The following is a 26322-nucleotide window of genomic DNA, read 5'->3' as shown; positions in this document are numbered from 1 at the left end:
ATGTTTGGTAACGTAAGGAAAGTTGTTAAAAAGTTTGTAAATAATGTAATTAAATAATATGTTATGAGTGTTGGAAGGAACTACTTTGTTCCTTATTTTCCATTTCTTCAGGAAAAGATTTCATTTCCTTTTGCATTCCAAACAAAGTTTTCTTTCCTGATACTTCCTTTCCGCGAACCAAACGTAGCATTATATCCTCAAAAATCTAATATTTTAGGAGTCAGAGTTATACTAACCAATCAATATCACATGTATAAAACATGATCCGTATAAACAAGGGGGCAGGGGGCAATAACCCGTTAACCAAAGTGGGTTGGTGTGAGCTTTGATGGGTTGCATTTCTGTTTTGTATTGACAGCGCTGTGATTATCCAATAATTCCCGACCAGGATCTATAAATTAGAGAACAAAACTCCAACTGATTCTTACTTTGACAACTTGCACAATTCTCATGCATGTACATTGGTCACTTTCGAGAAGTTAATCCACGTACACTTAATTTAAACAAGTTTCTTCATATGATTGAATGAATTTGAATATAGTTTTGGCCGCAACAGATGTGCAAATCGAAGTCAGAACATGTATCAAAATGTGTGAGTAAAAAATGACAAGGGAGAGGGATCGAGTACTGTACAAAGAGAGTACGTGCAAAATTTTCAACGAATAGTCTCAAATGACTTTTTCGCAAAAATGAATTGAAAGTAACAACTGAAGTAATTAACATATGTTCGATCTTTACGCCCTCTTGATCACGACCTAGATCGAAATATGCTTGCCAAGTCTCCCCAATTGAAAATACTATGTAGATTAATTTTTGCCAGGAAAAAAATAATAATAATACTGTAGATGTGAATATCAAAAACCCCGATGACAATGACAAGTGATTGATTTTGGGTTAAAGAAACAATTCAGTTGTCATCTAATGATGGTGATGATACACTTGTCCAATCAAGTTCATAGTCTACTAATTAGCCTCTAGAAATATATGTTTAGCAGTCTAATGAATTTTGTTTTCATAGATACTTATGATTGTTATGATTGGCTGAACATATGTACACATGGTCAAGGTAATGACTAATGAGGTGCACGTGTTTGGTCCAATATTACTTCTAAAATAGGGAAATGATCATTTACTTAATTTTAGCTTAAAAATTACCCACTTACTCAAACACTCTAAGAGATTATTTCCCTAATACCCAATTAAATATTTTTTTATTCTTTTTGATTTATTTTTGGGACAATTTTACCCTCTCCTTCTTTGTCATTTAGTGAGAGAAGTCATCGGAGACCTTGCCGGACTCCGGTGACCAGTGGCCGGCCGGGGACTCGAGTGGCGGACTCCGGTGACTAGTGACCCGACTCCGGCGACCGGTCACCAGAATTCGGCTACCGGACTGGTGATCGGATTCCGACGTATGAATTTATTGCCCCCTAATAATACCCAGTAACCATATTATTGTATTCCAATAATCATATTATTGCTTTCCAATAATCATATTATTGTTTTCCAATAATCATATTATTGCCTCCTAATAATTATATCATTGCCCTCAATAATCATATTATTACCCTCAAATAATCATATTATTGCCCTCAAGTGAATTGCATAAATACCAAAAACCAAAATGATTACACTACAGACACAATTGATTCACTTTTTTTTTTCTTTTTTTCCTTCCCCATTATCGGAGCTCACAATATACCAAAAAAAAAAAAAAGTGCTATGGGCACCCACCGGAGTGTGAGGCCGGTGCAGGAGTGGTCGGGGCATGGTTGTGTAAGGGAAGCGAAGTCGAATCGGGCTGGGATCAGAGTCGGATCGGCGTTGGGGCTGAGTTGTGGCAATGGGCCTTGGATCGGTGGTTTGGGTGACAGCCGCGCTCGGAGGTTGAGACCGAGACAACTCCTTGCTCCCATTTATGACACCATCTACGTCGTCGTCTCCGATTGTGATTTCGGGATGAGCTCGACGGGTTCCTATCCGACCCGAATTCCCACATCGAGACCAGCGTCTCTGGGAACTTCCAGAACGAGGGTTTGTTGGCCGATACTAGCGCGAGCAGCAGCGACTGGGATAGTGGCCTTTGACGGTGGGCTCGATGTCGACGAAGATTGCGCCTGGGATGTGCTTGCCGGCGCCGGTCTCGGAGAAGAAGGTGTTGTCGATCGACATCTGGCTGTCCGGCTGGAGAGAGAGAGAGTATGAGGGCAATACTATCAAACACTATTGAATTTGGTAAATGGGGTTAAAAAACTCTTAGTGGAGTAAGTGTGCAATTTTTAGGCTAAAATTGGGTAAGTGATCACGGCCCCCTTCTAAAATCCGTTTAATATTGGTATGTGGTTATCGACTTATTTAAATTCGGCTTGCAACGTTAGATTTGGAATTGGATTGATTTCAAATTCGAGCTTAACTTATTTAGATTCGAGTATGTTGTATTTTAGATAACCTGTTTAACATGTAACTAATTTCTGAACTTCAAACTCATATAACATTAATTGATCAAGTAATGTTATAACACTTGATCGTTTGAAGTGAATGTTATGAAACCTCAAACAACACTTTGATTCTTAGAATTTTGCACAATTTATCAAAAGAGAATATTGTTATCCTCATTTCCTAACGAGCCTTCTCTTTCAACATTTTCTAACTTTTAGCTCATCTTATTAAGTGATTTTACAATTCAAGATGCTCATTTTCTTGACAAACTATTGTCTAATTAAAGAATATACATGCAATTTGGTAACAAGTATGTACTTCTTTATTTAACCATTTATGATTGATATTATTGTTAAACAATCTTCGATTTAATACTTTTCATAAATGATCTTTAACAGTTTTTTTTTTGGTCATTCACTTTTTTCTAACCAACTTTTTGGTTTAAGTTTTAGCTAATCTCGTAAAATAATTTCATGATTCGAATTGTTGATTTGCTAAATAACTGTTTAAAGCATTATCTCTGTAAAAAAAAAAAAAAAAAAAAAACCAATTAAGTCAATGGAATTTTGAACAGACATTACCACATCTGCACAAACAAACCCCAAGTTCAAAGTAGATTTCCATATCTCTCTCCCTCCCTCGTAGTTTTTGTTTCGGTTTTTGTTTACTTGAGATAATCGTGCAGAGTCAAAGTAATGGTCAAAAAAACAAAACAAAGAAACAGATCAAAGTGAATGGTTGGGTTCATGTTCCTTGTCACATGTGCGGACCAGCCGATCCAACCTGTACTTAGGTTACATATTTTCCACCTGGACAACATCCCAAAACACCCAACACCTTTTCCCTAAATTACCAAACAGTCCCCACCCCTCACTTTTAATTTACTGCGTTTTGGTAAAAAGGTGAAAAACATCACTTTATTATTTCGCCGCCATTTTCAGCAAAGACTACGAGTCTACGACGACAATCCACCATGGACCCACGCGTCGACTCAGCGCGTACGCGCACGACTAACGTACTATTTTAGTGCGTGTCTAATAAGCGCGTGCTATAGAGGTCCTAAATAAGTTAAACTTTTAAGCTCAACCACTCATTTCCACGACGTCGTTTTCGACTGAGAAAATCGTCTTTCTCTTCCAACGACGTCGTTTTCGACTGCGATTTTTTTTTTTCCCTCTCTCTCGGGCTTCGCCTTCGCTCTCTCTCTCTCGTCGTCCAGTGAGTGATGCAGTCGCTGTCTCGTTTTGACAGCGGACAGAGTACGCAGAGTTTCCCAAACCAAGCAAGCAAAGTGCTCTTCTTCACCTCACGTTACTAGCCTCCGGTGGAAACGTGGTCGTTTTGCTTCATGCATATTTCGTTTTCCTTGCCATACAAAAAAGACTTCTTCTTTTTCTTGCTTTTATATTTTCTCGTAATTACCATGTGAAAAGGATGAAGATTTATGAACCTCGTTTGCCGTCCGCAGAATGAGGGATTCAGCCATCTAGAAAATGGCCGGAACTCTGTAGCGTGAAAAGCTGGCGTATAGCAATAAAATAAAATTATTACGTGTTAATTAATGCATTGAGCGGATGGATGCACGTACGTAAGTAGATACGATCATATTATTCAATTAACTGATTATTTAAAGTGCATACATGTAAAACTTTTAGCACGTACAATGTTATTTAATATTGATCCTCTGTACAAATGATGATAGATGCACGTAAGTAAGCAGTTATGATCATTATTCAATTTGATGGTTTTTCAAAACTACGGTACAAATTTTTGGCAAAATGTTGTTTAATAGTGATCCTCTATACAAATGATGACCATTTTTTTTTTTAAGATCTATATTAAATGTTAGCAATGATGGAGGTAGAACGAACTTGAAAAATCACACATCATTATGTGAATGAATGATTCGAGTGTTCAATCGAAGACTTTCTCTTCAGATTAGACACGTAAAAAATTATGGCACTGTATTTAACATATACGATTTGAGTGACCAATTAAATACGTACTTTTGTTTAAGAGATGCATGCAAAATTTTTTAATAGTGAATATCCACAAACCCTTATATATATATTAAATGCTGAAAAAATGGTGACAAGAAAGAAAAGAATTACAAGTCAATATTTGAATGGGTGATTCCACATAAAACATATACAATCTGAAAGTTAAATCTAGGCTTGCTTTTTATTGGCAGCAGATGCGTACAAAATTTTGGACATTGTGCTGTTTAATAGTGAACATCCACACATATCCTACGATGATAGTTTATATTAAATGTTGAAAAATTGGTATAAAAAAACAATTAGATGTTAGTCTTTGAATGGATGATCGTATATGTCCAACTATTAAGATTTGAATGTCCAATTAAAGACTTTCATTTGGAGCATCAACGTATGAAAATGTTTGTGCTATTGACTAGTGAAACATCTGCAAACACGTACATGATATTTGCTTTAATGGCATATGTAAATTAAATGTTAAAAAAGATGGTGTTAAATAAGTGAACTAAGAGAAAGATTCACATCACTGTGTGATTGGATGATTCTAAGTACAACAAATATGATCTCATTGTTCAATTTAAAATATGATTTTATTGTTTAATTGAAGACCTTTTTTGTTTAAAGCGGACGCATATGAAAACAGTTATTGTTTGTGTTATCAAATTTCATATTTATATCATCTAAACTTTGACTAGATTTTGACAAATATCAAATATCACTTGAGTAGAAATCACATGCAAATTAATATTCAAGTGAGTCATATTCTTTTAGTTCTCAATAAATACAAAAGAAGGTAATAACTATTCTGTTCATAACGGTTTACTCTCAACTTTCTTTACTAGAAAATAAAATGAGAAGTCATTTCATAGTAAACTATAATGAAAAGAAAAAGCCACTTTAATAGTTGTAGAGCTATGGAGAAAGTTCATGTGAGCCAACACAAAACATTCACGAAAATGGTATGAGATCGATATTGTCAGCCACATAAGTCCTTCCTAGCCTTCACTGCTCATCGTTGGTCTTGGAGGCTGTGCTTGAAATTCATTTTCTACGTTCCTACTTAAAAAAGAAAAGGTTGAAAGTCTTGTTGGAAGGTCTGTGTTTTTCTGGGGAGGTTTAGCTTCAGAATCATACGGCTTCTACAGTTCTAGTTAACCTTCAACGTGTAACCAAAGGTTTCCCAATGGGACAGTAAATGAGTAATAAAGGTGAAAAAGTTTTCCTTTTGTTACCAGCCTCTTCGCTTCTGGTACATATTCCATAGAGTGATGTACCCATGAAAAGAACAGAAAAGTGATGACAGGCATATTAAACTGTTTAGTTTTGATTACCCCTCTCCATGTTTATGACTTGGGGTCAGGGGATACCCACCATACTTGGGAAATGTGGCTCTTGAGTTAGTAAGTCAATCATATGATTTAGTTGAAGGATGTAGTAATTATTTATTCCTAATTTACCACTAAAAAAAATAACTTGAGTCTGAGTTTCATAATACATTTGTAGAAGATTAATATATTAAAAATAACTTAAATTGTATTATGATCGAAATTGTATTTTGTGTAATAAATATCATATCCGGATCAATGTACGTCTTTTAGTAAATTTTTGTATAAAATTACACAAAAATTTTCATTTTGATATTCATTTCGTTTATTAATTTTTTAAAAGAATTATAGGAAAACAAGCATATCTGTTTTTTAGATTTGAGGATAAAATCTAAAGCTGTCATAATCCAAATTAAGCTAACGCAAGTGGATTGAACAGGATTTATGAAAAATTAGATGGTTGGATTTTGAACCAGAATAGTAGGTTTGTAAGTTGTAACTGTAGCAAAAAGGAAAACACATGAATAGTTGTACTGTATCCATGCACAGGAAGACAGGATCTGACATGGGCTATAATGTAAAATTAATATCTGGGGTTGAAGGGAGAGAAGGGTACCCCTACTGCGAGCCCTACTCTTATATCAAAAAGCAGAGCGCCCATTTTACCTCAAGGTTAAGACAACACCGTGACCACTTAGGGAGGTGACAGAAACTCAGCAATACAAGAGAGAGAGAGAGAGAAGAAGAGGAAAAAAAAAGAAAAGAAAAAAGAAATTGGTAGAGAGAGAAAGAGATAGGGACTAGAGAGAGATGGTGAGGAGGAGGGAGAGGGTACACTTTATTAACTTTTTTATGATGCACGCATCCATGGCAGAATAGGGGAAGGGTACACAGTACTCTCTGCGAAGACACAAGGGTGGAAGAAGAGATTAGAACAAGAAAACAACACCACCACCACCAACAACAACAACAGAAATAAAATCAACCAGAGGAGACAGAGAGAGAAAGAGAGATATGGAGCTGGAATGAAGCTTTCAGATTTGATGTGAAGCGAGAAGAAGAAGAAGAAGAAGGAAAAAAAAAGAAGCTTTGGTTTGGAAATGGTGGGCTGGGAAGAGAAAGAAGCATTCTTTTCACGTCTTGGTGAAATGGGTTCGTTTTGCTTGAGCTGTTGATGTTGATGGCATGCAGAGAGTGGCTCCTTGAGCTCTGCAAATCTGGAAACCCATTAACGGTCGTTGGATAATCTTGCTCTAAGTGTTTAAGTGTTAGTCTGGTCCTCCTCTGCAAAATAATTAAAGGTTTGAGATTTTCTAGTTAATTTGTTGGGTTGGTAAATTGTAGGAGAGGGATGCCCTTTCAATTTCAGCAACAGGGGAAGGGGGTCTTAGAAATTACAGCGGCATCAATCTGTGACTGGAACCACAAGAAAGACGAGGAGCTTTTCATCAACAACAGCTTCGTCAGCAACGAACCTACCTCTGTTCTTCATATGAGAAGAAGCCCGAGCCCACCCACTTCGGCATCCACTCTCTCCTCCTCCTTCAACGGCGGCGGCAACGGCAACGGCAACGGCAACACCACCACGCCGCTTCTGCAGGACACTTCGCCGGTGGGACCCGAGCCCGACACGGCGGCGGCGCGCAGCAGCAGCAAGGATGAGTGGACCTGCGAGCTTCAGTCGATTCCCAGCGGCGGTCTGGAGGCCGTGACCGGATCGGGCGGCGGGAGATGCGGCGGGCTTGGGTTGGAGGACTGGGAGACCATGCTGTCCGAAACGGCGGCGTCTCCGGGTCAAGACCAGTCGCTGCTCCGGTGGATCTCGGGCGACGTGGACGACGCGTCGTTCGGGCTAAAGCAGCTGTTGCAGAGCGGGAACAACAGTAACTCTCTTGAGTTTGAAGGCAATGCGGGTCTGGGAATGGTCGATCAGGGTTCCGGTTTCGACCACATCGGGAGCAGCGTTTCCGGTCCCAATTTGGGGTTCTCCGGCGGTTCTGGTTTCAATGGGAAAATGGGTTTTGTGCCCAGCTCTTCTGGGCCGCTGAATTACAAGGTTTCAAATGTCGGGTTGATGAACAATAATGGCGGCAACAACAACAACTCCAATTTTGCCAATTCAGCACTTCCAGTTTCGCTACCTCATGGAATGGTTTATCAGAATCACCAGCAGTTTGAGAACCCAGATGAGAAGCCTCAGATTCTGAACCCACAGCTGTTCATGAACCAGCACCAGTCTCAGCTCCCTCATCAAAATCCAAACTTTTTCATGCCAGTGACTTATGCTCAGCAGGAGCAGCACTTTCTTCAGTCCCAGCCCAAGCGCCACAACCCAGGTGGAGGCGGTGGAGGACTGGACCCGAGTTCTCAGATCCACCAAAAGGTACAATATTCTGATCCGGGTCATGAGTTTCTGCTCAGAAAGCAACACCTTCAGCAGCAGCAGCAGCAGCCCCATTTTGGTAATTTCCCTCCCGGAATGCAGTTCCTTCCTCAGCAGCACCACACTCAACCGAGGCCGGTAGTGGTGCCCAAGCAGAAGGTGGGTGGCGAAGAAATGGCGGCGGCAGCGGCTCACCAGAACCAGCAGCAGCAACTGCTACAGCATAGTTTGCTGGACCAGCTCTATAAGGCCGCAGAAATGGTAGGTACTGGGAACTTCTCACACGCGCAGGCGATATTGGCGCGGCTCAATCACCAGCTCTCCCCTGTTGGAAAGCCCCTTCAGCGGGCTGCTTTCTATTTCAAGGAGGCTTTGCAACTCCTCCTCCTTATGAACAACCCAGCAACCTCTCCTCCACCAAGAACCCCGACCCCTTTTGATGTCATCTTCAAAATGGGGGCTTACAAAGTCTTCTCTGAAGTGTCTCCATTGATTCAGTTTGTCAATTTTACTTGCAACCAGGCTCTACTTGAGGCTGTATCAGAAGCTGATCAGATTCACATTGTTGATTTTGATATTGGGTTTGGTGCTCACTGGGCCTCCTTTATGCAGGAACTCCCATTGAGGAACAGGGGTGGCACTTCCCCCTTTCTCAAAATCACTGCTTTTGCCTCTCCTTCTACTCATCACACAGTTGAGCTTAATCTTATGCGTGATAATTTAACCCAATTTGCTGATGAGATTGGCTTAGGTTTTGAGCTTGAAGTAGTTAACATTGATTTGTTGGACCAAAACTCATACTCACTGCCCTTTTTCCGAGCTAATGATAATGAGGCAGTTGCTGTGAATTTCCCCATTTGGTCTAGTTCGAATCAACCGGCTGCTTTGCCCAATCTCCTTCGATTTGTTAAACAGCTCTCTCCCAAAATTGTGGTGTCTTTGGATAGAGGGTGTGACAGGAGTGACCTTCCATTCCCACAGCACATTCTGCAGGCCCTCCAATCCTACATAAACCTCTTGGAATCTCTTGATGCGGTTAATGTAACTTCGGATGCTGTGAACAAGATTGAGAGGTTCCTCCTTCAGCCTAAGATTGAAAGCACTGTTTTGGGGCGTCTCCGAACCCCTGACAAAATGCCCCTATGGAAAACGCTCTTTGCCTCAGCTGGTTTCACTCCATTATCCTTCAGTAACTTCACGGAGACTCAGGCAGAATGTGTGGTCAAGAGGAGTACAGCAAGAGGGTTTCATGTCGAGAAGCGTCAAGAGTCACTTGTGCTATGCTGGCAGCGCCGAGAGCTCATCTCAGCTTCAGCTTGGAGGTGCTGATCAGGAGCAGCATTTTGAGACGAGCAGAGGGAGGTTGGTTTTTTGCAACTCACAATTGATGGCAGAGGTTTCCAGCTTACTCTACTCTGATAATATGTCAATAAATATTGAACTATGTTCTGAATTGGCACCTCTGTTATGACTTAATCCTTGTGATCAGTTATCATGTTTGTGAGTCTCTCCTTTGCAATATGTCTATCTAGTCTAAAACAGACTAGTATTCTCAGTAGGATTATCTAACAGGCAAGTCTAGAGTCTTGTTTCTATTCAACTTGGATATTGCTGCTATGGTACTTTGATGTTTTAATTGGCAATTGCAAGCTGCATTTTCTTCTGGTTTAGAGGGTGATAGTACGTTGTACACTCGGCAACAAATGAACTAGAAATGGAAAATATATTACCAGCTTTTAAATCATTCTGTGGTTCATGTGCATAGAATCAACAGAACTTACCAGAGAATCTTAACCATTTGTCGGTTATATAAATAGAAGATCATTTGCAGAATAATTTGTTGTTTGATCGTACTTGTACGTACATCTAAAGTCATTTTTTGATTGTTTCTCTTACACTTTACACCCTTTGGTTTGTTTGGGTGGGGGAAATTTATGCTGTTTGTGTTTAGTTCTTTCCTTCTAATTAGCCTCAAGTTTAGTCAATTAGGGCATCAAATTGATAACTTCAAAATTGCACACCAGGCACTTGTTTCGTTCTTTTGGCATAGGATTTCTGCAATTTTGAGCTCTTAGTTTGTCGGCTTTAGTCTGTGAGGCCACTTAGTAGTTAGTAACAGTCAAATAAGTTGTTCTAGCGGTTCTCCTTTCAACTAAAGAACTCAAGTTATCATTAGCTGGACAAAACTGTAGAACAGTTAATTATTTTCTTAAACATAAAGCTTGCTCCTGTTACACATGATCATAATTTAGAGAATGTGGTGTTAGGTGTTTCAGTACGGTCTTGGACACTCTTGGTTGAAATTGAATATGATGATATGCCTCGTTTTGGTCATTTTCTATTTACTATGGATAAATTTGAATGTATTGGGAAGTTGGTGAACTGCCTCAACTTACTAGTAGTCTTCAGTTTGGTCGGGAATGATTCCTCTTGCCACAATATATATTGGAACGAAGAGTTTAAGGGAAGCTTATTATTTTCAGTTCTGAGTTTATCAATAGTCTTCAGTTTGGTCGGGAATGATTCCTCTTGCCACAATATATATTGGAATGAAGAGTTTAAGAGAAGCTTATTATTTTCAGTTCTGAGTTTATCAGATTAGATAGTTTACAACAGGTTGATATAGAAAATCCCATTATAGTATTTTGCTCAGCTAGTTTATGCTCATTGTCTCCATCACCCATAGTTGTTACAGGGTCAAGCTTAGAATGTCCATTTCATTATGTTATGTTGTCAGATAGTCGATTTCAATCATTAATTAGGCAGTGTGTTGTTTTCTACATTAAATTGATAGTTTGATAACGTAACGTTTAGGGAGGTTTTAGAGATTCGTGTCATAGTTAACTGCAAGAGAGTGAAACAGGGTTTAGAAGCTTAAACAATGATTGATTTGTTTGTTTATAAATCTCCTCAACCCTCATAAAGGCTAGTATAACATGGTTGGGTTGAATTTTGTCATACAATTGTCTGATAATCCTCCTTTTCTTTCTTTTTTTGCATGTAATACACCAAACACGTAACGCGTCATTCTCCTTCTATCCTATAAAAGCAACACTTCTTTTTCTTTTCTTGTGCCCTAAATCCCCATATTTTACTTCCCAAGTTACAATATTTTATATGTTCTTCATTATAATAAGTTAATAACACAGTGCATTGTCTTATAGCCTATTGAAATTTCAATTTTCTGGGATTAGTTTATAGAACACCTACTAATCAAGCCACATGGCCCATGTTTGGTTGAGACACCCACTTGAGTCCTTTAATCTTTCTTAATACTTGTTGTTTTGGAGGCTTTTGTTAATCTAATAACCATGATTATATAAACAAATATGTTGCATAATAAACCAAGAAATTCATACTAAAAATTTGAGGGAGAACATGCCCAGTATGGACAGGGACAAAGATTAATCACAGTTTATAATTTCTTTGAGGCATTAACAATGGGAAACGTCGGTTTCATTGAAAACGAACTCCTATAAAAATACCTGCGAACAACCTCGATAATGCCCTATAGATTTATTGGTTTCTTTTAGTTTAATTAATCAGTGATTTTCAGTGTGTTTGTTTATTTCCGTTTGGCTTAAAGAATGAGGTGTCTGTGCCTGTGGATTTTGCAATTCTTCCAAAGCTTTCCTGTTAGTATGGTTTTGTTTATTATGGAATTCTGATTATCTTAAACTGCTTGGGGACCCCCAAAGGCTGATTAAGATTTTAATAAGGGCAGCTTCATACTTTAATCAGCCAACATAAAGATGGCTCATTTTGGCCAGTATACTACATTTAGAGCTAGCTAGGTTCGTCTTGGGTGTATTATTGGTACGTTATGTGTGGGTACACTACATAGAGTAGATCTACTCCGGAGGGTTTAAGGGCTAAAGTCGATATACTACAACGTGATATGTTATGTTGTTGAGCCATGAGTCATTAGATAGGGTGAACTAAAGAAGACGACTCTCGTCTCCACTATTATTTAAGAGATGGGATAACCCGAGAGGAAAAGAAACATTTATATAAACGCTACTATTTCATCGTAATCGTAATCGTAATTGGCTACTAGCCTCACTCTTTTGCCCCATTTGTCTGCGAGGAACAAGACAGCGGCCGAACGTAATGCGGATGGTGTTGAACAAGACAGTATTGTAGGCATGTCAATGTGACATTTCCATATGAAAGAGATAGATGCTTGAAATTCCAACTTTTTCATGGTAGTGTTCTAGACCCATAAGTTGAAGAAAAATGAGTAATAGCTTTTCTATGAATTTTACATCTACAAAAACTGGGAGGCCCATGGCTCCAAAGCCATGTAAGGCTGCCATTTTTATAACAAAATGACTATAAATTACAGTAGTGCACAGTAGAGCTGTGAGCCATTTGTTATGGTTTTTCTTGGGTGGGTCAGTGGTCCAGCTCACCCAAGCCGATTGAGGTAAGGGCTCCTTGATCATTGACGTATCTTCTTTCCGCCAAAATGAGGAGTGCTTTGGCATTATATTTTACCTATTTTAGAATTTATAGCAAGATAGATGATAGCAATGGACCTTTAGGTCTAGTGGTCGATCTCCTTCCTCAAAGAGCAAAAACAGTGACTGAGATTGGAGTTGGAAATGGAGGGTGAGTTATGGACTTATGGACGGTTTTGGGTGGGATATGAAGGAAGGGATGGAGATGGGGATAGCAACCCTGCATGAGGGAGATGGGATTTTCAATTACTACGTCGGTAGGGAAATTGATTCAAGTACGGATCCAGAATTTTGTTCTTATAAACACATAATACTTAAATTGACTAAGATGAGACATAAAATGAAGGGAGAATCATTTAAAATAGGAAAACTAAGCTTACTATTTAGTTCGCATAACTGAACAAAAGAAACAGGAAAAAAGAAAATTAGACAATAATCGTCTGTAGGCCTCATGTAGGTCCGCCAGTGAATTGAACAATAAATATCTTTCTAAAAAGGGATGATCAAATCAAACTAAAAACTCATATTTGAACTATTAGGTACTAAAGAATACTCGAGTATCCAATTTGAAAACCTCATACCAAAAAGCGAATGGTAGGGATTTTCTTTTTGTAAGCAGTTGTGGAGAAAGAAAAGAATGATAACTATAAACTACTAGTGGAGGCTATTTTGAGAGTTTGGGATGTATCACTCCATTAAGTATATACAAATCCAAACGGGACTCTATCAAGCTATTTGTTTTTAGGTTTCACTAATGAAGCAACATCAAAGTAACAAACCATGTTAGGAGCATTGAAACAAATACAATGAATTGGATTTGGTACCCGTGAGAAGGGGGAAAGAAAATAATCTTTATGACATTTCAATTTGATGGTCTTAATCAATTGTGATGTAATGAGTTACACGTTAAACTACAACCATATTATAGTAATTTTAGTTATAATTAACAATAGCAATTGATAATCATGTATTAAAATGCTAGTGCAATTATTTAAGCATGCAATTGCATTATTCTTGGACTATGTGTTAGGATACATTCAAGGGTTAGGTCACACAGTGAAACAATGTTGGCCGCTATACTATTATAAGCGCTAATTATAGAATATAAAGTTTTAAATCTAAAGTAGAAATTTATTTTACATCGATGTATAACATATTTTACATTTCTTCATCATTAGTCAGCTCACTAATATATATTAAGAATTTCTCGTTCTGTAAAACTCCACTCCTTCAAAAACTAGGCCGGACTACAATGTAAAAGGTAAAACACTGTTTGCCAGAATATCTATTCTTCACCTTAATGGCCAATTTTGATAATTACTACATTATGTGGTGGTTAAGTGGGCCAAGAGCGAGTTGACTACATGATTGTGTTGTTTAGCAATGCTGAATCATAATTACAAACCAATTAAAAATTCCATAATCTAAGCCTTCGCTCAAACTATATAGTATTCTAGGTCTGAAAATCTGAGAGCAGATTGGAGTTTGGAAGTTGTTTAAAATTAGTTACTTCTTAATTTCGAACACTTCCGAGTCAAACCCAGTTAGGTCCCTGTTTTTGGCAAGAAACCCAAATGTGTCCTAGTTGCTACATGCTATGGGATTTTGGAGGAAAACGAGTCATCCCAGTGATCCCACTAATCTTGAGGAGTAATGATACAAATTCTTGTATTTCAAATAATGACACGTTAGTGTTTACCGGCATGTATTTATTTCGATCAATATATTTTAATAACAAGAAAGATGAGATTCGAACTTGAAACTGTAACTAATTAATAATTAGTTTGTAATTTTTTTTTAAAATAAAATGAAAATTTAGTCATGTATATATATATATATATTTTTTTTTTTTGTTAAATCATGAATATTTTATTAACATGGGATGCTTTTTTTTATTTGAGAATGAACATGGGATGCTTTAGGTTATGCATTTTTTATTATTTTGTTGAAAGAATAACTAGGTTATTTTAATTAACAAACATGTGTTTCAAATAAGGATGACAATGTAAGAAGAGTTTTGGGTTTAGGCATTTCACTTGCGTGACGGAGATGTTCAGTGTTATAGTTCATATTGATCGATCATCATCTTTAAAATATAATCAAATCTCAGACTCACAAAGGCTGTAGTAAATGAAAGAGGTTCAAGGAATATGGTATACATGGCAACTTTCCAAGGCAACAAGAGAGGTAATAGGGAAAGCAAGGTATATTCCTGCTGATATATTAATTTCAAATCAAATTAAAGGAGAAGTTCACAGCTGACACATATGATGCCTGTTAACCAAACAACAGCTTTAGTTGTTTTTTTTTTTTTTTTTTTTTTTTAGGATAACAGCACTTAACTAATTATCTACATAAACTGATACTATCAGGTTTGCATAAACAAGTTATGATTCACAGTGGGGAAACCTATACCCCAATGTACAGTTAGCCAGAAGCCAGCATATGTAGTTCCAACTTCCAACCCTAACCCCAGCATATAGTTCCCGATCGATCTGCCACATTAGGAGCTAGCATGACAGGTTATGTTTGATCCCATGATTAAAATATCGAATAATATTGAGGAAATATCGATAGTCTAAAAAATGGAAATTTCGATGGATCACTGGGATGACAAACAGGAAAAGAAGTAGAAAATGGTCCATAGAAATACATAATTTTTTTTTTCTATAATAGAGTCAAATGTTTACTAGTTAGCAAATTAGATAATCAGAAGATTTATAAGCGACCCAAAGAGTGATACATGACCCTATAAATTTATAAAGTTTTCTTCTTTAGATGTTATACAATTTAGTCAGATTGGATAAGGATAAGGGCTAGTTTTCATGAGGTATCAGTATCGTCAAAATTTGGCTTCAATTGTGGTCAAAATACTTTCTGACAAACCCACATATAGCGAGAGGTGACAATAATCTCGGAATTTCGGGAGAATATCAGGAATTTCGCTAAATTTTCGAATATTTCCTGAAATATCACGAGAATTTTGAATATTTCCGGAAATATCGCGAAATTTCAAAAATTTCTCACGATATTCTCATAGTAAGTCAAAGATATATGGAGACCCTTAAAAAAGAGAAATATCGCTGAAATTTCGAGAATATTATCGATTTTTCAGTCCTTGCCGTCGATCAGTTACTTAGCAAGTTAGCTTGGTCAGGGCCGGTTAAGTCGATCACCAACCCTAACTCAGCTCTCAACTCTCAAGCGCTCTAGCTAACTGCCGGCTAATTGTACCTATTTTGTTACATGTACGTTGGAAAACATATTATGCTTTTATGCCCTCTACTTTTGCGCTTACTCCAAACCATATAAAAGTTTATAAGTAGATATAGTTGTACGGGTATTAGCAGGGAGGGAGGTAGTCTCACTTGCTATTCAGCGAGGTCTTTCTCCGGTGATTTTTGAGATCGATTCTCTTACTCTTTTTCATGCAACAAAGCAGAGAGTCATTCCTCATACTTCCTTCATTGGTCGTGTGTATGGTGACATTACCTTTCATCTTCAACAGATGCCGAGTTCTTACTTTACTCATGCTTATCGTCAAGCCAATGTTGTGGCTCATATTTTAGCTCGTTTTGCTTGTTCTTCTGCTAGTTCTTTATTTTGGGGCCTAGAGCCTCCAACTTGTATTGTTGATGTACTTTCCAAGGAGTTTACCTCCTGATCTATTTGAATTGACAGTTTCTCTAAAAAAAAAAAAAAAAATTGTACGGGTATATGCCATCTTAATTAGGTTTTGTTTTATGCCAAGTAGGCAAGTACATAATATACAAAGTGACATTTTAGTATGATTCAGTAAATTTCCTTTTTTGTCAAGTAATTCAGTAAACTAGTTTACCAACTAGTATTTACTAGAAGTACATATCCTATTTAATTATCTATTGTGTTCATGAAAATATTGATATGATACATAACAAAAACATGTCCACCATTTTCTTTCGTGATGCTTGTACCACTAATAAAAACAGAAGATCTTGAATGTATAAAGATCGTACTCTCTTATTAACAAAGTTTAATTCACTCTGCAACTTCAAGTTTTATGGAAAATCTGAATTTATGTATCTCGACTTGGTTCCATTTTAAAGGAGGTAAGAAACCTGTACTAACGATCAATATTATCCATGAAAGTTGGATGTAGCATTGTTAAAGCTACACATTGATTATTGAACAAAACTAATATCATCCTATCCTCTATTATTGCACAATTTTACGTGTTTACTCATGGCTCTATTAATTAGATCATAATTTAGTTTTACATTTTATCTAATCGGGTCGCTTTTTTGTCAAATTCAGTGATCGATTATCTTTTTCCTCTCCAGCATTGCTAAATGGTGCTCTTATTGTGATCGATCTTAATTTACTTGCAAATTTCCGAAATCTAAGAGGAAATTTAGTAGTATAAGCACTTTTTTGGTTCGCGCTATTAATCCACCCTATTTACTATAAAGCTACACCTCATGTTTACACTCAAACCAAACCTCACCCCCTATTCAATCCATGTCTTATCCTTAAGTTGACTCCAAAATCTCAATATAACCCTATTGTTTGTAAACAATTGTGATACTGTCATGATAACGTGTTCTAAGCTATCAAAAAGTGCAGATGAATGTTCTTCATTGTAATGTACGTTGCAATTGTTTATAATGGAGGCGAGCACTAAAAATGAATGCATCAGAAAAAACTGGTTCACGCTTAATATGCATTATGCTTATGGTGTGGTAAGAAAATTGTGCTCGCTCACACATCATTTAGATTTTAACGATATTGGTGATCATGAGAATAATACTTGTTGCAACATCCTACTCTCAATATGAAGATGACACTAATTATGATTTAGATTGGATTGGATCATGAAAATTGTTCTACAATATTAGTCCTCTACTTAAGCACAATCTGTTTTTCAACAATGAATAACAAAACGATCCAGCTAGCTAGAGCACTTGAGAGTTGGTGAGTTGACCTGACCAATCTAAGTAACCGACCATAACCTGTCATGCTAGTTCCTACTGTTTAAACATGTCCATAGGTTGACGGTAACGTTCAATTTGGATCATCATATAGCAGCCAACCTTGCAAAAGAACAGGTATGTTATTGTCTCTAATACTTTTCGTACAAATTAGTTGACTTCAAAAACTTCCGGGCAGCATCGTAGCTAGGGTTGACCTAAGCACATAGTTCCCAATCCACCACTAATCAAATTAGATTAGTTCCAATAATGAAAAATGATTATTGTCATATTAGAACAAAATGCCATATCATTACACCTTCAATTCTGTCACAGTCTATGATTTTTGTAGACTACAATGCTGAACAACAGGGTTCATAGCTCATGATCCACCACGTGATAACCACTTATCAAACCCAGTATTAATCTCATTCTTCAACCTCTAGCTGCATAGAGAAAGAGAGAGTTGAAAAGTTGCAGGCAGCAGCACTTGAACCTACGTATGCACTTTGGTTTTTTAAGACCATAAAACCACCTTCCCGTTGGAAAGTAGATACATAATAATCTGCTACTTTTCAGGAAAGTGCTTTTGTCATCAAGAAGCGTCTCCTAGGAATCAGGGATTTGGCTTTTAATTCAATCATGTTTGTATGTGTGTGGGTACGCGGGTCACCAGTTAAACCCCACTGTGTTCTTCTTTCCTTTTTCCTCTTCCTGCTAGAAACCAATCAAGCCTAGCAAGCTATCAACCTTGCCCAACCATAATCTCTTATTTCCCTTCTCTCTCCACTGCCATCTCCATCAGACCATCACAGCCTTTACCTAAAACATGTTTTCACTTTCTACCACATTAGAGTGTAAACCAGCATTGTTTTCATGCACACTTTTTCTGTCAAATATAAAATTATATACAAAAGGTGAAATTACCATCATGAACCAGCATGGCTATGTTGGTGCAAGAGTTCCAGCCTCAACTTGTATGTGTGTTGTGTAAGTGCGCACGTCCCTTTTGCTTATCTAGTACAGCAAATCTACGAGGCCTGCACAACCATATAAAAAACTAAGCAGATAATTATATCAAAACCAAAACCATTTCATTATCATGATATAAAGTTATACTGGAAATTATAATAATCTCTCAAGTTATACACATATAAAACAACGTCTGTATGAGGCTAGAAACATTGCAGAAAAAGAGAAAAAAATTTCCAATCCAGTAAGTGATATCTGATGACCCTTGATATGCTAAATTCGGAAAAAAGAATAGTAGATATATTCAAGTACATACGATAAGACTCATAAATACAAAGGAAATTGAATTGAAGTAATAGTTATCAACGAAAATAAACTCGAGGGTAATGACAATATATACCAACCACTTGGGCATTTGAGGAAAATGGCTGAAGCTAAAAGGAAGATAAAAGATCGTTGCTTGGTGTGTGCGTGTGCCACAAAAGCTGGGTAGTCATCACTCAACCTTTTGCTTCCATCTTTTACAGATGCTTTGCCACTATTATCTTTTCCAATCCAATCTTTTCAAGTTTCTTTTCTTGTTTTATTTATCTCTTTTTCACTTTCATGAGCGTAAGAAAAACGCGTTCCGTGATTTCTTTTGATACTAAAACCCCAAAGCAAGCACTCATGCATTTCAAAAGAGATTTCAATATAGGCGCTTAAGAACACCCTAAGCCTTCCCTATATTGGTCCATTTTTTCTTTTTCTTTAGACCATACAACTCCAATGGATCATTGGCTCCACAGGTTTCTATTTGGGACAATTTCAGTGGCCTACAAAACAGAAGTTTTCTTCTTTTTATCACCTATTCTCTTTTGTTTTCTTATCTTGTCTTCCCCAAAATAATATCAAGTCTTCAAGGTCAACCTAGCATTTCATGATCAATGTCTCTTTCACAATGTCCCTCTCTGCTGTCTTTTTCTTCTAATTTTAGTTGAAATCCATTAATAGCTAGATCGATCCACTTTCCTTTTAGTCAATCCTCAACAGACAAAATAACCTTATTTGTTAACTGTTTTTTTCCTAGACACTCCCCTAATAATGCAACGAAAGAGAACAATAAAATCTACCATTGATATGCAAGACTTCTAGCACTGGTAATGATAGACTTTTCAGCTGCGAAAGTTACAACGTAAATTGATAGCATGATTAAAGTGGGGGGACCTTACCAATCTCATGTATCATAATAGCATATCGGTCCTCAGTCTTGATCAGTGTCAGTTTCAATGCACTGTATGCAAAATCCAGTAACCACTAAGGACGAGAGAAATGCAGCTGTAAACATCAGAAGCAAGCTGTAGAGTTTTGGTGCATATATAAATCATGCTAAAGACAATAAGGGTGTGTATATTTTGAATGATGATGCTCATACATACAAAAATGAAAAAAAATGAAAAAGGGAACAAAAGAAAAAAAAATTAAATACAAACTGACTCAAAAATATAAAATTTCAATAGCGACTATGGCTATTAATCTGCTGTAAGTATAGCTCAAGTGATTTGAATTCTTATAGGGTACATCTTGCCTTAGAAAATTTGTTTAGAAGAAGTAATAGAAAACCTTCTGTGCTACTTTTTGTTTCGGCTTATCGATGAGAAAAAGTTTAGTACACCACTTCTTGTCATCTATATGAATTGGGAATGTATGGTCTACTTTCGGTAGATGATGATCAACAAGTTGTGGACCTCTCTCTCTCTCTCTCTCTCTCTCAGGCACAAACACAGAGTGTTGCAGACTTAGTGACATATGTTGACATGTTAAAATGATGAACAGATAATTGCTCATAGTAGATGAGTTGTGAATGCCTTCTTTTTTTTTTTGGTCTGAATGAGTTGTGAATGCTTAGTTAAAGGTAAGAAAAGGAATTACAAAAAAAAAAAAAAAACAAAAAAAGGATTTTATTGACAGAGTTAAGTTGTATGATAATCAGCTAGTCATGTATTTATAGTTCAGTAAAGAAACTAGGTGATCTCCCATAGTCCCATGGAAATGTGTTAACTCCATAATGTCGAAATCATCCTCCAGCGGCCACCATCTTCCTAAAACCAAAAAGAACTAATAACTGAACTCCAGAATCAACTGACTTAAGAAGTAAGAATGGTCAAAATAGCAGTATTATGTATTTGGTAACCATTAACAGTAGTTCGTATCATATAATTCCAATTATCAGGACAAACAAATCTCCTTTAATAACCTTTAAGGTGTTTGTGCTAAATTTTGACAGTGTAGACCGCTTACTACCAATTTATACAAAGCGGATCACTTGTATAAGTGAGGCTGGTTCATAAGCTTAAAATAATCAGATAGATATGCTTTGTGGCATTAGTCTTCATTACTAGAAGTCTGCACAACAGTTTCATAGCAGACTCAGTTTCTAGTATGTCCTTGATTGATCAACATCTAGTTGAGGAGGTTCACTGCCAAATTGTCAGTATAAGAAAACGTCTACAAACAACCACAGAAACATGAATACAGACTAAATATATATTCATGCAACAAAATGATTCTGATACTTAAATGAGATGCAAGTTCAAAGTTGTCAAGGTTAAAATGAAAGACAACGGAAACTGCTCAAGGAAAATATTTGTATTACAAAGGCTTTGAACTTTTGGTTTTACCTGACTCTCAACACTCCAGTTTGTATCCTTACAGCAAAGTTTAGAATCTAAAGACCCTGCATAGGGGTTCAAATATTTAAAGTTACATTCTACCCAAATATGGAGTTCACTGACTATAAAGTAAAGATAATGCAATGAAAACCTAAATTCAATCTGATTGCAGGCTGCCAACAGTTTTTAATGAAGAACTAAAGCTGCTCGTTAAGGCACAGTTACAGGGAGACAAATGCAGTTTCTGGTGGACTTGCTAACTGTGGGCTAGAGGTACAACTGGGCTGCTTTTTCTTTGATTGTTCCCCTTTTTATTGGTCATTTAAAAAGAGAAGTCTTTGTTAGGATTTCAAGGCCCAGAAGTATTGTGTTTGGTCTTTTGTTGATGGGCATCTGACCCCCATTCTACCCACAATGACAATGATGATGCTGAGCGCATAGTCAGCTCCGCAAATTGAATGTCATAGTAAAGATAAGAAATGTGTTATTGCTTTCAAACAAGTTTGATCCTATTTTTCTTCCACTCTTCCATACTATATAGTACACTGATCAATGTCACACTTGGTACTTTTCAAAATCATAAACTTGAAAACATAGACTAAGGAGTTCTCACATTTATTGATCTGTGGCATATAATACAAAGCAACATTTCTGCTTGCCTTCATCCCTACAAGTTGAGCCTTCCTCCGAACAAGTTGAGGCGTCCGACTCTGCTAATTCCTATAACTCAGGCTATTACTATAAATAATTGATACTGGTAGAGATACTTAAATAACTACCATATTTTCTGATTACACTATATACATTAGATGCCAACCCTCATTACTTAATAAGTTAGTATTGAAATAGTGTAGGACTGTAAAGGAGAGCTTTCCTCTCAACCTAGTTTTCAAGGGCGGCCTAGCCTCAGTCATGGCGGCCGGTATCAGCCTCCCTCTACGTCATCTGCTGATGACACTCAGAAGCCGACCTTGTGCGGCGACCACCCTACCTTGCCCTAGGTTACTCATCATCTCTGGCCGGAAGGAAATAGGTGATGTGAGGGTTATGGATCGGTGCTCTGGTCCGATCGGACTCAATGGGGATTGGGTGGAAGAATGGTCGTGTCGAATCAGGCCGAGGCGAGGCCGGCTCAAGTTTAGGTGGTTCGCAGTCGGGAACGACCGACGTATACAGTCTGGAAGCCAAGAGATGAGAGGTCCTGTGTGGCGGTTGTGCGACCTCTGGACCCGGATCCAAACGGCCAAACTCCGATTGATGGCGGCGCCGGCCTTTGCACTCCAACTTATGGATGTGGCGGAGATTGTCGTCGTGCACCGTGAAGCGAATCAGGTTTTGGAATATGCAGAGCGTGCTGGTGGGGTGTCTGAGTCGATGGCGGTGGCTGCATCTGGAGTGGTAGCGATGGCGTCGGATGTGCTTGGCAGTGGAGCGGCAAGTGGGGTGGGCAGATTGTTTTGGGGGCCCAAATCAGTTTGGGTGCTCAAATCATTTTGGAAGCCCAAAAGATTGTGGTGGCCCAAATCAGCTTTGAGGCTAAAATCAAATGGGCCTGGAGTGTCCAAACCTGCTCTGAGTACCTTTTGGCATTGGGCTCTTTGGTGGACCCTGCGAATAGGCTCATTTTCTTCAGGGTTTCGTATTTGGGATCCCGGAGGATCATTACCCTACAGCTGGAGGCTCGAGAAAAGGGCAAAGGAAAGCTTAAGGTTTTCCTGGTCTTCTTGCCTATTACTAGAAAGTTGGTCTTCTGTTACTTTCATCTTAGTTTTCTCTAGTTGTACACCAATTGAGGTCTCTAGGCGACTAGGTTTACTTTTCAAAGAGAGGTTAGTAGTGAGGATTCGTTTTCTTGTAGTTAGGCTCAAATATGTGAGCGTATGTGTTAACAGTGAGGGTCACCTGTCCTTTGCTCGGTAGCTTGTGCCATTTCTGATTTTGATATGAGACAGCATCTGATGTACGTGCCTTCTGGCTATGGATAAATTAATGAAGTTATCTATTTTCTCAAAAAAAAAAAGAAGTTAGTATTGAGAGAATCAATCTAATTTTTTTGTTCCTTGGTTCAACAAAGTAACAAACCCCAAAAGTAGCACTAATTTTCAGAAGACAACCATGAAGAAGATACTTGTCATGTCATTTCCTACCATAGTTGCAGAACACTCTAATGCCCCAGATGACAACGGCAGTCCCATTTCCTTTATGAGATGCCTATACAAATAAGCCCAGAAGACATATGTCCTACGTACATTGTTCGAGTACAATCCAGAGGTTTCTTACTTGTTTCCTCAATTCAACCGCAATTCCCATATTAATTCCCCACCACAAACATGAAATCCTAAAGCATGTACCCATATCTGTCCTAGGTGCCTCTCCTAATCATGGTCATGAATGAGAGATACCTTGTTCTGTAGTTCATCAAAAGAAAAGAAACTAAAATAACTAACATAAACAGTCTAGAGACTAGAGATACACATACATAAAGCCAAAGCTGGGTGTGCTACCTTCATGTTTCTAAAATAGTGATGAACACAAATTGAATTTTAACGTTAAAAAAAAAGATGATTGGTGAGTCTTTTTTGGGTGCTGTCACCATTAATCTAATTGTGGGGACTAAATGGTATCTTTAGCCCATATTTGTTGTAGTGAACTCACAATAGACCCTTACATATACACCAGCGGATCATCACGACACACATTAATGCTAATCGAAAACTGCAAAGATATACTAAAAGAGATGCCACAATACCAACCTCATCCATGATATCTATCTTGGCTTTAGTTCATTCGGAAATATACAAAAGTCTGATGCTTTAGTCTTTTCATAAGCACATTGAGGGAAACTAATTTTTGCGTTTTGAATATGCAGAAAAGCAAAATCAAGCAGATGAGTAAGTTGACTAAGTTCAAAATGCAAAAAAAAAAGGCAGAAATGAGAGGAACCTGGTATAATGTGAGCGGTGAAGAATCGCTGTGCCTCCGTCGGAGAGATTGCAATCCAGTAGTATATATCCACTCTGGACTTGAAAGGAGTTCAACTACAGTCTACGGCGGTTCGAGAGTCGATTTGACTTTTCAGTCGTGGTTTTTCTCCTCAAATATGGCGGGATTTTCATCACATGCACGAAACGCGTGTTCTGAGAGCGTTTTGTTACTTGTAGACTTACAATTTTGGCCATATTTTTCCCCTACACCTCCTCTGATTCCTACTTCAACACCACTTGTGTCTCGTGGTTCATATTTGGAGGAGTGCTCTTGCGACACTCAAGGAGTTGGAACCCTAATGGCGAGTTTGGAGTTAAATGGAGAATAATTGGAATTGCTCTAGGGGGTGAACATATGGCGTCCAAAGCATTATCATATATTTTCACGAGTCAGGGTGTGTCATGAACAATATCTTTAACTAGTACTGTACGTTGGTGTTGTGAGTGAGGTTTGTATATGGACAATTCTTATGTAGCGGCGTTCAGACAAACATATGAGCATTCAAAAGCACATCTGACATGGCCATATATTTCCAGTCGACCTTGTCCAAAGGTAAAGATACTAGCGAGAAAAGGGAGCTTAACACCGTGCTAGTGATGACTGATGAACAAGCAAATGCGGGGCATTAGCTTTGAGGTGCTTAATTAAGCGGCATATTGGCAACCTCATTTGTCAGCTTAGCTTGAGGATTGGTTTGTGTGAGGAAAAACTTATAAAGCTATAATGGTCATCGAGGAAAGAACAAAGCAAGTCGTGATAAAATGAGAAGGTCGTAAGGTCAAGATGGCTAATCGAAAAAGCATCATGTTGGTGTGAAAAAATTCAGAAGAATATCTCCTCACCTACTTTGCTGACTGCAATAGGAGTGAAAGCTTCTTGATCAGAAAGTTGCCCCCGAGAGTAGTTTGTGTGTATGATCGACCGATGTTGGTGAACCAAAAGTTTTGGAGGGGGTGTTACTGCAAAAGATTCTCTGATGTTTAAGTTATTGGGTGCTTAAGTTGTAACAAATGAGATTGGGGTTGATTGCGTACCTCAATTGCTCACTCTACCAAATATTTAGAGGTGATCTTGAGTGGATATTTTGATTAGTGCGTGTAGTAGTAGTATGCAACTCCCGAAAGTCAAGCTTTAGTGGATTCACGACGGCACTCTTAAGACGATGTAGATATAATGCTCCCACCCGTTGCGGGTTTCTGGGACTTATTAGTTCATCCTTGGCCTGATTGTGTTCGAGTGGTTCTATCCTCAAATATATTTCTCGATAGAGTTAGACTTTGCCTCTCGGACTTATATTGAGCTGAAATCAAGGACCAAAATATCGAGTTTCGAGGAAATTTCGATGGTCCCGGAAATGGAAATTTCGACCGAAATATCGAGGATATATCGATTTCGGTAAATAATCAAGAAAAATGATGGAAATTTGAAGAAAAACATGGAAATTTTAAGTAAAACTTTTAGATATGTTTATTTAATCAATTGTCTACTATATATGAAAAGAAAACCTTAATAAACATTGTTATATAGTAATTTGTAATAATTTAAGATGAAACGGTAAATACTGAATCGCCTACAACTCGGAAAATTTTAGAAATAAACATCTATTTTTTTTTTATTTTTTTTTTTTATGGCCAAAAACCCAATGAGAGGCTAGGCCATTACATATTATATACATTCTTTGTACATATCATACATTACACCTTGAATTGCATGAGTAACTTAGAATCACGTAGAAGACTTATGAGGTACAAAATTCAAAATGTAATTGATTGTTCTATGTTAGTTATTGATTGAACATTTACCTAAGTTTTCAGATTCGTAGGCAAAATGAATATATATTAGAATGTTGCAATGATAACACAAGTGTAGGTGCAGCAGAGTTGGCTAAGGCTCTTGCTCAAAGAGCAATGAAGTGACCAAGGTTTGAGCCTTGGTGACTTTTTTGATTTTTTTTATTGGAATTTTTGGCCAACTATATGTCAGCCACATGATGTTGCATGTGACTGACAAGCCTTGGTGACTTTTTTGATTTTTTTTATTGGAATTTTTGGCCAACTATATGTCAGCCACATGATGTTGCATGTGACTGATGTGAGAAAGGGTGGTAGAGTGGTGGTGACTTTGCGTGTGACTGATGTGAGAAAGGGTGGGAAGAGTCGGAAGG

General features: G+C 37.7%; 1 protein-coding gene across 1 annotated transcript; it reads left to right on the top strand.

The window, feature by feature from the left end:
• Positions 1-6470: 6470 nt before the first annotated feature.
• LOC133742638 (scarecrow-like protein 6) lies at positions 6471-9814 on the top strand. The gene has a single exon (XM_062170325.1). It carries the CDS (start codon positions 7113-7115, stop codon positions 9471-9473), a length of 2361 nt encoding a protein of 786 aa, XP_062026309.1. The 5' UTR covers positions 6471-7112; the 3' UTR covers positions 9474-9814.
• Positions 9815-26322: the final 16508 nt, after the last annotated feature.

The sequence above is a fragment of the Rosa rugosa genome, chromosome 4 (assembly GCF_958449725.1).
Source record: "Rosa rugosa chromosome 4, drRosRugo1.1, whole genome shotgun sequence".
NCBI lineage: Eukaryota > Viridiplantae > Streptophyta > Magnoliopsida > Rosales > Rosaceae > Rosa > Rosa rugosa.
The sequence above is the reverse complement of the archived record's forward strand: the minus strand, read 5'-3'. Positions and strand labels throughout refer to the sequence as shown.